General features: G+C 35.9%; 2 protein-coding genes across 3 annotated transcripts; one reads left to right on the top strand and one right to left on the bottom strand.

The window, feature by feature from the left end:
• Positions 1–2,902: 2,902 nt before the first annotated feature.
• Positions 2,903–11,841, top strand: LOC110936127 (kinesin-like protein KIN-4A). Of its 2 annotated transcripts, none has more exons than XM_022178459.2 (25): positions 2,903–3,466; positions 4,148–4,294; positions 4,392–4,541; positions 4,632–4,873; positions 4,966–5,129; positions 5,370–5,494; positions 5,579–5,615; positions 5,756–5,847; positions 6,197–6,304; positions 6,404–6,520; positions 6,614–6,701; positions 7,433–7,527; positions 7,630–7,728; positions 7,816–7,929; positions 8,040–8,156; positions 8,271–8,351; positions 8,436–8,507; positions 8,620–8,710; positions 8,826–8,857; positions 8,937–9,034; positions 9,221–9,319; positions 10,065–10,286; positions 10,386–10,539; positions 11,077–11,232; positions 11,339–11,841. In XM_022178459.2, the coding sequence occupies exons 1-25, from the start codon at positions 3,305–3,307 to the stop codon at positions 11,570–11,572; spliced, it is 3,096 nt and encodes a 1,031-aa protein (XP_022034151.1). In that variant the 5' UTR covers positions 2,903–3,304; the 3' UTR covers positions 11,573–11,841. The 2 variants fall into 2 exon arrangements, with proteins under 2 accessions (XP_022034151.1, XP_022034150.1); XM_022178458.2 differs by having other exon boundaries at positions 7,415–7,527; positions 11,339–11,822.
• A 60-nt stretch (positions 11,842–11,901) lies between these two features.
• On the bottom strand, positions 11,902–13,797 carry LOC110936128. Its single transcript, XM_022178460.2, has 2 exons — positions 13,516–13,797; positions 11,902–12,560 (listed from the first exon to the last, which is right to left on the bottom strand). The coding sequence occupies exons 1-2, from the start codon at positions 13,675–13,677 to the stop codon at positions 12,183–12,185; spliced, it is 540 nt and encodes a 179-aa protein (XP_022034152.1). The 5' UTR covers positions 13,678–13,797; the 3' UTR covers positions 11,902–12,182.
• Between the last annotated feature and the right edge of the window lie 613 nt (positions 13,798–14,410).

The following is a 14,410-nucleotide window of genomic DNA, read 5'->3' as shown; positions in this document are numbered from 1 at the left end:
CTTGCCTCTCTCTCTCACCTTTACTATGTGTGCAGTATTTTGGAAATGAAGATGAGAGAGAAGTGACACTGCTTCTTTTTTCTTCTCTCTTTTATGAATGTCTCAAGAAGTAAAACAGAAACCAACAAATTAATATGCACCGTACACAAAGCAACAAATACAGCATTCAATCATTAACAAAGGGAAAAGTAAGGCAACATAAAAAATCCAAATAACAGTTTTCATAGTAATCGCTTGTGTTGTTTATGCATTGACACACCTACACGACACACAAACACACTACTCCATGCTGATAGAAATCACTAATAGCAAACATCCTTTATAATCAATATAAGTAAGAATCCATACATACAGAGTTGACAACTATGTCTATGGCAACATCACATTTTCTGCATAGTAAAGCCCTGTCTTCAAGACAAAAGAAGTACCCAGCGGCTTCCATCAAAATTAGACAATGTCATGCATTTGACAACTAATATTAACAGATGACACTTGAAGCAACCAACACTATGCAAACTTCACAGGTACAACAATGATTCATATTAAAATTGTTAAGCACTTTCCTGCACCAGTGAGAATACTGAAATGGTTTGTTCTGCCGTTTTGCTATCTTGAGCAAGGTTTTCATTCACGAAACATTCATTACACTCATCTAAAACAACATCAAAGATATAACCTGCCTGGTCTACGACGCACCTGACACACCTTGACAGTTGTGCTCTGTAGTGCAACCAGCCATTTTAGCATTCCTATGGTGCAGAAAGTGTAACAATTTAAATAATATCGGTACTATCTAATCATATTCTGCTTATTTAGTTGAAATGAACACCTACAGTGGTCGGAAATTGAAACCTAGGAATTGAGTTCAAGACTTGCATGATTCAACCCCACAGTTCAACACGTCACCGATGGGCAAGTCTCACACCCAATCGGAACTGGAGGCTTACCTTGGTCGGAATTGAACCCTAGCCGCCGTCAGAAACTTCGCAACTGGACAACCACCGTCTGGCAGAGGCGGCGGCGCCACCATCCACCACCTACCGACCGGCAACATGGACCACCGCGTTCTACCATCGTTTCAGTCGTCTAAACCACCACAACTCACCATCGGTCTGACCGATGACGAAGAGGGTGGCCGGCGGGAGACGACGGCCGGTTCCTCCATCACTGCCGCTCCTCCCTGTATCACTCCCCTTCTATCGTTGCGCTCTCTCTTTCTCTCTATCTGTCTGTCTAAGCTGGGCTTTGAACCTCCACAGAAGAAGCGGTGGAGATCGATATACGCATACACGTGTGAAAATCCCTAATATACCCTGCATCACTGTTCATTCTGTTTTCTTTTTTATCATATATAGATTTTTCATCAATTTCGAAAACAGAAAATGTAGAACCTCTGTTGTTGTTGTCACATACTCCAAAGAAAAGAATTAAGAATTCTTTACCCATAATTTATTTTACTCTAGCGGCTATCTTTGAAAACAAATCCAAACAAGGAAAAGTGACAAGGTGCGTTGAGCAAGATGGGACGTGTGACAAATCTTCTAGCCAAACAATATTCACCGACAAACACCGCGATGTATTTTAAAGTTTGATCATCAAACTAAAAGAAAATATGGATCGACTAATGCTTTGATACCATGTTGAAATACAAACATGTACAAAGGAGAAAACAACTAGGGTTTATCCAATAGAAAAATATTGAAACCAAATGAAAAGAAAATAAACATTATATAGTCGAGCTACGAGTTTACTAGCTAACGGGCCAGTGCCCACAATAAATTAATCAACTAAACTTATTTTATTATGCTAACATCGAAAACCAGTCTTAAACCTACGTGCAATGTTTTGAAAATCCACTTTTTATATCATACTAGATTGAGCATAGAAATGATTCAACTGGTTGAACCGGGTTGCACCTGGCAGTTCAACCGGGTTGATTAGTTAACCATATAAATCCAAAAAATACAATTTCAACTCAAAAAAATAATCTAAAAGTACCTTATTCCATAATAAAAAAATGATCCAAGAACTTGTTCTTTGCTGTTCCCTCAAAGATAATAAAAAATATTGCAATTATATAACAATTAACAAACACTAAAACAACTTGATGATTGAAGAAGCTTGGATGATCGGTTGGATGAACTTTGATTGATTGCAGGATTTATGAACTAAGATGGCTGAATTGATGATTTTCTATTTTTGAGGTTGAACTTTGATCAATGTGGGCACTAGGTTAAATTAAGAAGATAAATCGTCACTTTTTTGGCCAATAAAAGTCCAAATATCAACTTTGGCCCGGTACCAGTATACTAGTTTAAACCGGTATAACCCAATTTACCGGCGGTACAACTTATTTGCCGTTCCCTCAAATTACTGGTATGATCATTGCCAGCAAGATTCCGACATCCGGTATAACCGGTTCAACCGGCCGGTATAAACCAGTATTTAAAACATTGCCTACGTGTTCAATTGGGTTGGAACCGGTTTGGGTTGGTCAACAATAAATCAAAACTTATTTCAGGTTAAAACTTGTTTGGGTTCAGTCAGGCCTCTTACAAGTTTCAAATTAGTTTCGATGATTTTTTTACCGTTCGTTCATTCGTTCAAACCGGTTTTACAGAAGAGGACTCCAAACCGGTTCCAAATCTACATGTCCAATGAGGTTGGAACCGATTCGGGTGTCAATCGGTTACAAACCAGTACAGTTTGAGTTACAAACCGTTTTTTTCTAACATTACACATTTATACGTATTACATACGTACATATGCATACATGGAAGGCACGTGCCTGACCTCTCCATCGCGTGGGAATCCTATTCACAAATCACGTGGCACTGCGCTGTTTTATTGTTATCCACCTACTTTTACTTTCTTTCTTTCTTTATTTCCTTTTTCTTTTTTCTTTTTTCTTTTTTCTTTTTAACAATCACTCATTATTAATTATTCCCGGGAAAACACAGGGACAAAACGGTAAACTCACATGTGAAAACGCGGGCAACAAAAGCCGTTGAAGGGCATTTTCGGAAAGAGTGTCTAATAAGTTTATAAATCCACTGTCCAGTTCACACACCCTCACACACTCCGACATCTTCTTCCCCAAACTACCCTTTCTCTCTCACCTAATATTTCTCTCTCACACAGTCACACACACATACACATACACATACACACTGGTATTTGTTAGATGATTTGGTTGCTTGAGGTTACTGACTCACTTTCTAGGGCTCCATAAAATTACTCTTTGAAAATATATTTTCATTCATTCATTTTGTGACAATTTATTATTATTGCTTCTGTTTCACTAATGGAAGCGGTTCCGGTTCCGGCGATGGTTCCGGCGACGTCTCCGGCGACTACCCCGGATGATTGTTGTGTGAAGGTAGCTGTACATATACGGCCGCTTATCGGAGATGAAAAGCTTCAAGCGTGTAAGGATTGTGTCACCGTTGTACCTGGAAAACCTCAGGTTGATTGTTGTTGTTGTTGTTCATGCATTTGTGCAATGTTGCTTTGGATATGATGAATTTGTTCGTTGATTATGCACGGTGAATTGAGTTTTTGTTTGATTGGAGATCTGGTAGATCTTCGTGTGAACTGATGCATTCATGTGATTGCTTAGGGTTTGGTTTGGTGCTGGTTTCGGTTCTGGTTCGGTTAATCTAGTAGGATTGAATATTAAATTTTTGATATTTTTTTTTTATTTTTTGAGGAATTATTTAGAAATTAATGCATGTTTTCTACAATAGGCAAGTAATTCTGATGGTTATGAGATTAATCTAATATTATTGGTCATGATAACTCAAAAATTGGGAAATTTATTGTATAATTATGATTTATTTTCGTGCTTGGATGGCGATTTTACCTAAAGACATAACATATTTACAGAGGATTTTCAATACATACCAAATTTAAGCTGATAATTTTGAGAATTGTATAAAGACATACATACTGTGTGTTTTAGAGTCATAAATCATGATTTATAAACAGTTGTTTCTTTTCTCTGTTTATCTCTCCTGATGCATCTGGTGTGAACCGCATAAACGCCTCTTGCAATATATCTGTGGTTCTCGCGGTTCTTTGCTTAAAGTTGATTTTGTATCGAATGCGCTCTTATATTTATGTACCTTAATCTTTGGATGTGTTGCAGGTGCAACTTGGGACACATTCTTTCACTTTCGATCATGTGTATGGTAGCACCGGCTCCCCACCATCAGCCATGTTCGAAGAGTGCGTTTCTCCTCTTGTTGATGGTCTGTTCCAAGGATATAACGCTACCGTTCTAGCTTATGGCCAGGTACGTGAATCTGATAATGGTTCCATAAATGGTTAGATAATCTGAATCGGAACCACCATTATCCAAACGCTAGAAATTGACATTTTTAATGTTGCAGACGGGTTCGGGCAAGACATACACCATGGGCACTGGATTCAAAGACGGTTGCCAAACAGGGCTTATTCCTCAAGCCATGGATGCATTGTTCAACAAGATTGAATCTTTACAGCATCAAATAGAGTTTCAATTGCATGTTTCCTTCATTGAGGTGTGTTGAAGTAAACTTTTCTTTTGGTATATGTAAAACTTTTAATATTATTTTTAGTCAAAAGTCTAACTAATGGACTTTTATGTGAAGATTCTAAAAGAGGAAGTACGGGACTTGTTGGATAACAAATCGGAGCTAACAAATGGGCAGAACGGGAAAACGAATAGTCCCGGGAAACCACCTATACAAATTCGTGAAACGTCCAATGGTGTCATAACGCTTGCGGGTACTACAGAATGTAGCGTTAAAACGCTAAAGGAAATGAGTGATTGCCTCGAGCATGGATCGTTAAGCCGGGCAACCGGGAGCACGAATATGAATAATCAATCAAGGTTAATGCCCACATATATCTTATACCTTCTTGAAATTTTTTGTTGGCAAAGAATTGTCTTTTTTATTATTTCGTTTTGAACTCTTTATGCAGCCGTTCACACGCAATATTTACAATCACATTAGAACAAATGAGCAAGCCAAATTCAAATGATTCTATGTGTGACGAATATCTTTGTGCCAAGTTGCATTTAGTTGATCTTGCTGGATCAGAACGTGCTAAAAGAACGGGTTCTGATGGCATGCGCTTCAAAGAAGGTGGGTACAGATGGTACTAATTAATGAGTCGTGCTTTATCTCAAACGGGTCAAATAAAAATAACTAACAAGTCACAAGTCAAACATGTTAAATGTTGCCCGGAGTCTATTTTCTCGTACTAGAAAATGATATGTTTCAGCCCGAGTTCATTTTGGCCCATTACTAAAAACACGATATCGTTTTTTTAATATTGCTAATGCTTAGAGCAAACGTGTCTGATAATCTACCTTTATTGAATAGGAGTTCATATTAACAAGGGTCTTCTTGCACTTGGAAATGTCATTAGTGCCCTTGGTGATGAGAAAAAACGGAAAGAAGGTGCTCATGTTCCATACAGAGATAGTAAACTTACTCGGCTCTTACAGGTTCAACATGCTATCATCTGAATTTATATAGACTACAACTAGACTCTTGCTTCCGGTTTAACCGACGTGTTTCCAAACTTGCAGGACTCACTTGGTGGGAACAGCAGAACCGTTATGATAGGTAGCATCTCTCATTTTAGTTTTATGGAAATGTTTGGATTATCAGCTCGTCAAATACAAAATCGAACACCTTGCAAGTCTTGTTTCTATCTTTGTCCCATGTATTAAAGCTTATTAAATGTTATTTTTTTCCATTTTCAGCATGTGTTAGTCCTGCTGATATAAATGCTGAGGAAACTCTCAACACGCTAAAGTACGCAAACCGTGCTAGGAATATCCAAAATAAGCCAGTGGTAAGAATATAGTGTGCGTATATATTGTTTCTTTTTACATTCGTGCTAGGAATATCCAAAATAAGCTAGTGGTAAGAATCTGGTGTGTATATATATATTGTTTCTTTTTACATTCTTTAGAGGTGTTTGACCCGTTTATGGGTAAACACTAGTCTCCAATGGGTCAAATAGGTAAGTTGTAAAAAATCAGCTAAAATGCATACTACATTAAAGACAAGTTGAAAGTCAACCAAAGTGTAGTCAATATGCATGAACCTCCTAGACCGTTTTTATTAGATCATCTGTAGAACAGTATTTTAATTTTCTTTAATAATAAGTAACACTTTGATTGTTTATATAACCCGAACAGGTGAATAGGGATCCAGTGTCCAATGAAATGTTAAAGATGCGTCAACAATTAGAATTCTTGCAAGCGGAACTTTGTGCTCGTGGTGGAGATTCTTCTGTTGAATTACAGGTTAAATAATTAAAAACCACCAACTCGTTTTAGCTGTATTACATGATGAAACTTTATTTTTTACATTTTTTTAAAAAAAATTTGACAAACTTTTATCAGGTTCTTCGGAAGCGAATCACTTGGCTTGAAGCTACTAATCAAGATCTACGCAGAGAACTTCATGAGTACCGTATGAGATGTGATGGTATTGATCAATCTGAAAAGGTTTCTGCCAAAGTATGTAACCAATAATAACTTTTGGCACCGTTCATAACATTATAAATTATGCTTCAAGAAGCTTATTCTCATTTGATTTGATGCCAATGGCAGGTTGCTGATTCCTTTTGCATGAAAAATGAAGGGCTTAAAAGGGGTTTGCAAAGTGTGGATTCATCTGATTACCCGATGAGTGAAAGTGGTTGGTTTTCTTCCTCGTCTAAATTTAGTTTCATTGAACGGGAAATTTTCAATTCAGGTCAATGTGGCTGACCCAAAACAGTTTATGTCCAAAAGTATTGATTTTTTTATATAAATAATTAGTGTGTCAAATAAAAAACCTATATGTAAAAGTATTGTTTTTGAATAAAAGGACAATAGTAAAATGCCATTTTCGTCCCTGAGGTTTGGCCATTTTTGCGACTTTCGTCCAAAGGTTTGTTTTTTCGCATCTGGATCCAAAAGATTTGAAATCTTGCCATTTTCATCCGGCTCGTTAACTCCATTCTTTTTTCTCCGTTAAGTCAGGGGTATTTTTGTTTTTTTTGTTAACTTAAAGGGCAAGTCGGTCTTTTCCACTTTATGTACAATCGTTTAGCATAATGTACAAGTATTCAGAATACCCTTACTAAAGTGAAAATGACCAAATTGCCCTTTAAGTTAACAAAAAAGACGGAAATACCCCTGATCTAAACGGAGAAAAATGGATGGAGTTAACGAGCCGGATGAAAATGGCAAAGATTTCAAACCTTTTGGATCCAAATGCGGAAAAATAAACCTTTGGATGAAAGTCGCAAAACTGGCGAAACCTCAGGGACGAAAATGGCATTTTACTCAAAGGACAAATTAGTGTTGAGAATCAACACATTTTAGAAAAAAAATATCTTTATTGATTTATTGAAAATATATATAAAGGTGATTCGGGTGTCATAGAGGAAGAAGCAGCTAAAGAATTGGAGCATACCCTTCGCCAAGACTCTATGGACAAGGAGTTACACGAGTTAAATACGCGTTTAGAACAAAAAGAGGTATGCCAATTTATTATTCTATGTTATTTCATTTTCTGTATGAATTTATGTATATTAATAATAAACCATATTAATCATATATACGTACTTGACTTTTTGTAGTCGGAGATGAGACTTTTTGAAGGATCTGATACCATGACTCTTAAGCAACATTTCGGAAAGAAATTAATGGAACTTGAAGAGGAAAAACAGGCAGTGCAGGTATAAATATGAATATGAACGTAAACATGAACTAACGATATCGAATGTTGTATCATTTCAAAATATTTTATTTTCTTTTTAATGCAGATGGAGAGGGATCGATTACTTGCTGAAGTTGAAAACCTTTCTGCTTCTACGGACGGTCAAACACAAAAAATGCAAGACTTACACTCCCACAAATTGAAATCCCTTGAATCACAGGTTAGAAGTCGTTTAATTATCATGCCAATTTGTATTGTAAATGCAATCGATCAGTAAACTTTGATATAGCCATATAGGTGAAATGATTTTAAAATTTATGCAAATCTCAGATTCAGGAACTTAAGAAGAAACAAGAGAGTCAAGTTCAGCTTTCGAGGCAAAAACAAAAGAGCGATGAAGCTGCAAAAAGATTACAAGATGAAATACAATTTATCAAGGCACAAAAGGTGAGAAAATCTAAAACAATTCCATGAATATCAGAACGGGTAAAAAGGGGTCACTCATATGTTAACATATATTTTATACAAGTTTATTTTCTAGCTAATTCGATGTGGTTATAGGTTCAACTACAAAACAAGATAAAACAAGAAGCTGAACAATTTCGACAGTGGAAAGCATCACGCGAGAAAGAACTACTGCAGGTACATAATTATAGTTTTTTTTTCTGGTTTTATTGTATATTATCCGTATGATTAAAAACAAAATAATTTTTTATTTAACTGCAGCTAAAGAAGGAAGGGAGGAGGAATGAATACGAAAGACACAAATTGCAGGCTCTCAATCAACGTCAAAAAATGGTGAGAATTTTTAGTACCTTTTGTATTCACTTTATTGTTATTCACACTCGTCAAAATTAAAATTTCCTGTTTTTAACTTATTAATAATTATTACTTTTTGAAAAACTTGCAGGTTCTTCAAAGGAAGACAGAAGAGGCTGCAATGGCGACTAAGAGGTTAAAAGAATTGCTAGAAGCCCGAAAGTCTACCCGTGAAAACTCAGGTATATTCTTGCTAAAAAATTACATTTTTGGTCCGTGTGGTTTGGTCAAAAGTACAGAAATCGTCCCTCACCAATCTTTTTAATTATTTTCTAACTGAGCTATTGTGTGTTACAGTGACGAGCAACGGGAATGGAGCAAATGGACAGGTAAATATCTAGTTATTATGTCGTTTTGATATCCATGATTTATATAATTCCAAATTGAAGTAACATTTTTTTTTCTCAGAACAATGAGAAGGCGTTGCAGCGTTGGCTTGATCACGAGCTTGAAGTGATGGTGAACGTACATGAAGTTCGACACGAATACAAGAAACAAAGCCAAGTGTATGTTATAATTGTTTTTCTTTTTAAAAGAAATTACGGGAAGTTTTGTTATGTGGCATGTCTTTAGTTGAACCTGGTATAAAAGGTGCAAGATACATGCATTATCCCTATTTTATAAAATAAATCGTGAAAAAATGTGTGTTCTTTTTAATCTTAGTGGAATAAAAATTGTATGTTTTTCTGCAGGCGCGCTGCACTTGCGGAAGAGCTAGCGGTTCTCAGACAAGTTGATGAATTTGCTTCAAAAGGGGTTAGCCCTCCAAGAGGAAAGAACGGTTTCTCTAGGTACTTCTTCCCTTTCTTGGACAATAGTTGAGTTATATCTTGTGGCAAAGTCAACCTGTTTGTATGAAAACGGGTTAATTTCGGGTTTTAGTATATAACAAGTCAAACAGATAAATTTAGAAGATATGGAAAATTGTCAAAATTACAATGTCCTACATCATTCTGAGCTAAAGAAATTACATTTTCTTTTAGTGATATAGTATTGTAATAATATGTAATACACCAAATATTTACAAATTTTAAAAATGGAAAATTTGACCGGAGCAACCTACCTGAGTAAAATGCTATTTTCGTCCTTAAGGTTTGGCCAGTTTTGTGACTTACGTCCAAAGGTTTGTTTTTCCGCATCTGGATCCAAAAGGTTTGAAATCTTGCCATTTTCATCCGGCTCCTTAACTCCATCCATTTTTTATCGTTAAGTCAGGGGTATTTTTGTCTTTTTTGTTAACTTAAAGGGCAATTCAGTCTTTTTCAGGGGTATTCGGTCTCTTTACATAAAATGAAGACCGAATTGCCCTTTGAGTTAACAAAAAATATGAAAATACCCCTTGACTTAACGGAGAAAATGGATGGACTATGGAGTTAACGAGCCGGATGAAAATGGCAGGATTTCAAACCGGATGCGGATCAAACCTTTGGACGACAGTCGCAAAATTGGCCAAACCTCAAGGACGAAAATGGCATTTTACTCAACCTACTTTGACCAGAGGAACTAATGTTGGGTGGCGTAATTTATGTCTTTAAGGGCATGTTCTTTGTCACCAAATGCAAGAATGTCAAGAATATCATCATTGGAGAGCATGCTAAGCATTGCATCAAATTCACTTGTATCAATGGCTTCGCAATTATCGGAGGCAGAAGAACGGGAACGCGCTTTTGCGAGCCGTGGTCGTTGGAACCACTTGCGGTCAATGGCAGATGCAAAGAATTTGCTTCAATATATGTTCAATTCTCTTGCACATGCAAGGTAAGTTAAACAAAAAAAAAACACTTCATTTCATCTTTTGCAGAAATTTCACTTTACAGGTTTATTGATTTTTATTATTATTATTATTATCGCGAATAGGTGTCAGTCATTGGAAAAGGATCTTGAAATGAAGGAAATGGAAGAAGAATTTGTGGGGTTACTAAGACAAAGTGAATTGAAACGAAAGGAAGCTGAGAAGGAGCTTAAAGTAAGGGAGCAAACGATTGCAGTTGCATTGGCTTCATCACCTTCCGTAAGATCTCATATCATTATTAATGCCATTTTCGTCCCTGAGGTTTGGCCAGTTTTGTGACTTTCGTCCAAAGGTTTGTTTTTCGCTTCTGGATCCAAAAGGTTTGGAACCTTGCCTTTTTCGTCCGACTCGTTAACTCCATCCATTTTTCTTCGTTAAGTCAGGGGTATTACCATCTTTTTAGACATTTTTTTTTATTAAACCAAAAACACTACAAGAAATAAAGTCAACAGAGGTGGATCTTTATTTCTTATAGTGTTTAGTGTTTACTTAACGAAGAAAAACGGATGGAGTTAACGAGTCGGATGAAAATGGCAAGATTTCAAACTAGTTGGATCCAAATGCGGAAAAAACAAACCTTTGGACGAAATTCGCAAAACTGCCCAACCTCAGGGACGAAAATGGCACTTTTATTCTTATTATAAATATAATTATTAGTTATTTATACAAAATCGCGTTCAAAACACACATTCAAACACCCGTATTAGTATGCTATCTTTGAAAGACGGTGTTTTTTATGATTTTCGTTAAAAACAGGGAAACTCCCATAATTCATTGAAACATGTGGCGGACGAGATGAGCGATCCTTTATCCCCGAGCTCTATTCCAGCACCCAAACAGCTCAAATACACTGCAGGCATAGCCAATGGTTCGGTCCGGGAATCAGCAGCCTTTTTAGACCATAAACGAAAGGTTTGTTTCATATTCTTTGTAGACCATTATTCGTAGTGACCTTAGTACACATTTAACATTTCTAAATAGCTCTAGCTTACTGAAATAATAATCTTGAAAATAACAGATGGTTCCGGTGGGTCACATGTCGCTAAAGAAGTCACCAATGCTTGCGAATCCACCTGGAAAATTGTGGAGGTGGAAGCGGAGTCATCATCAATGGCTACTCCAATTCAAATGGAAGTGGCAAAAACCATGGAGACTTTCGGAACTCATACGACACAGCGATGAAACAATGATGAGATCAAAACCGCGTTCACCAGCTGTACCGGAAGCCATGTATCATCATAGAAGACATTGAGTTTAACGAATTTGGTGGTGTATATTCTGTGGCACTTGTTAATGTCTTTCTTGGGGTCTAGAGAACGTGTAGATGTGTTTTCCGGTTTTGGTTTTTCTTTTTTATTTTTGGCTAGTTGTATCGATTATTTAGAAGTAGGTCATGTATCACTACGTGTATTAAAAGGGTTCATTCGTTTATGACAACAAAATATACAAACATAACATGTAATTCTCGTCAAGAGTGTTTTTAATATCCTCTTCCGCTAGAATATGTTACGGTTCGGCTCATCAGAGGCGCTCTATTCTCTATACATTGCATCACATGAAGTATCTCAATGAACAATCATATTAACCTTCACATAGGTTAAGCCGTTAAGTATAAACCCAAATACAAGATTCGAACTTGGCCGCAAATTTCCATAAGCACACACGCAAAATCTATGCAATATAGGCGTTTTAGATCATATATTTGGAAAAAAAATGAATAGAAGAGCTAACCTAATGAAAGTTGTACACCCTTTTCTTATCTCAGTTTATTGTTGCAGAATCGAATCTCGTCTTACAAATATTCTGTTACACCATGAAACCCACGCGTAAAATCTCACGCGTAAAACGTCACATGTAAAATCTCATGAACGAGTACCACACCAAAAAGCATAGTGCTCATCTTTGCGGTCATTGCTAACAAGACCGCCACATTGTTGACAAATGAAGCTACTGCCATCAGAGAACGCATCAAGCACGACTTGTTTTCTTCCGGTCTCTGCAAGTATTGAAGTTCCGGTAGCATCTGGTTCAAGAGATGGTGGGCCCGGGGCGTTATTAGATGTAGATGGTGGCTCAGGAATCGCTTGTAAAGATTCGGCAATCGCGAACTCGGCAAATAATGATGCCAGCTCATCAGCAGCGGTTGTTTCGTGTATTTTGTTTCTGTAGAGTTCTTTAGCGCGGTTTAGTGCTTGTAGCGCAGCCGCTTCACCTCCTTTGGCTTTCATTGCCGTCAGTACCTGTTAAAAACAGTGATATCGTCTCATTTTAATGCATGTTTAATTAGCATCACAATCAATATCAAATTCCTTTTTGATCACATCAAACAGCCAAAATTGTAAGTTTTTCTATAACGTTCGTATAGCATTCGAATCAACGATTTCGGCAACAAACAAAACAAATGCACCGGATCATATCAATTCAAAATTCCTTTTCGATCACATCAAACAGTCAAAAACGTAGGTTTTTCTATAACATATACTTAACATAGCATTAGAAATTTCGAATCCGAAAAAAAAAACCTAGATTGATAACATATTATGAACTTCATTTTGCAGTGAATCAATGATTACTGCAACAAACAAAACAAATGCACCGGATCATATTGCTCAACGATTGGCGTCAAAATCAATTTGAAATTCCTTTTCGATCACATCAAACACTCAGACTATAGGTTTTCCTATAACATACACTTCATATACATTCATATCAAAGAAAAACCTAAACCGATAAAAAAATCGAACTTTATTTTTCTAATGAATCAACTATCTCTATAGCATATACTATCAATACGAAATTCCTATTCGGTCACATCAAACAGTCAGAATTATCGGTTTCTCTATCTATTTGAATCATTGAAAAACCTAGATTGATAAAATAATTCAAACTTCATTTTGCATCGAATCAACGATTTCTGCAAAAAACAAAACAAATGCACCGGATCATATTGCTCATGAATTAGCATCAAAATCAATTCAAAATTGCTTTTCGATCACCTCAAACACTCAAACTATAGGTTTTCTATCACATATACTTCATATAACATTCAAATCAGAGAAAAACCTAGATTTTTTTAAATAAAAAAACCTAGATTGATAAAAATATAAACTACGAATTTTCCACATCAAACAGCATTCAAATCAGAGAAAAACGAACAACATAAACTAAACATCAACAACAAATAAGGAGAATTACCGCTTGAAGAGCTTCGGAAGGTTTGCCTTGATCAATGAGTTGGCGAGCTACTGTGAGTAATCCTCTAACGACTTCAAGTGAAGAAGATTCCGGCAAACTCGACGGAGGAGGAGGAGGAGGAGCGTCGGTATCCATCATATCGACGTCGTTTTGAGCATCCATTGCATTATTGTTTGGGTTTGATATGATATGATTCTGATTCTATACACCCACCTGGCTTCTGTTCTTCTGTGTGTGTCTAGGTTTTGTCTTTGGGTTCTTGTGTGTTGTGTATATCATATTATGTGATTAATATAATATTACTTTCTAGAGTTTCTAGTATTTGTAATTTTATTTTTCTTTTTGGTTTCATAAAGCATATTGAACCATTTTATTGTATTGTATTTTGTTGAGTAAATTGTAAATTTTCACTTTAATCTAAACTAGGTTTTTTAGATGTCACACGTTGTGGTGAACGAGCAATTGATAATGTAAAACAAACATGATTTGAAAATAAAGCATGTTGTTTAGAAAAACCAAATCATTAGAACGGTTTAGTTTATCATTGTATCGTTTTATGATACCAAATAAATACTTTATTTTGAGTAGAACTTAGTTATTAACAAAATCTATAACGGAATGTCGAGGGAAAAAATTAAGCACAACTACGTACTTAAGTTTTTAGAAAAAATTATAAACGTAAATTACTAAAGAAGTATTAAATTATTTGATAAAATAATATATATATTCTAAAAAAGGAAAAGGAATTATTAAAAAGTGGTAAAGGAAAGATTTGGTTTTAAAAAAAGGAAAAAAAAAAGAAAAATATGTTATTAAAAGTAAATATAATAATAAAATATTATAATATATTATATAATAAAATAATAAAAAGCTATATATTATTTTAAAAATAAAG

Source organism: Helianthus annuus, chromosome 4 (genome assembly GCF_002127325.2).
Source record: "Helianthus annuus cultivar XRQ/B chromosome 4, HanXRQr2.0-SUNRISE, whole genome shotgun sequence".
NCBI lineage: Eukaryota > Viridiplantae > Streptophyta > Magnoliopsida > Asterales > Asteraceae > Helianthus > Helianthus annuus.
The sequence above is the reverse complement of the archived record's forward strand: the minus strand, read 5'-3'. Positions and strand labels throughout refer to the sequence as shown.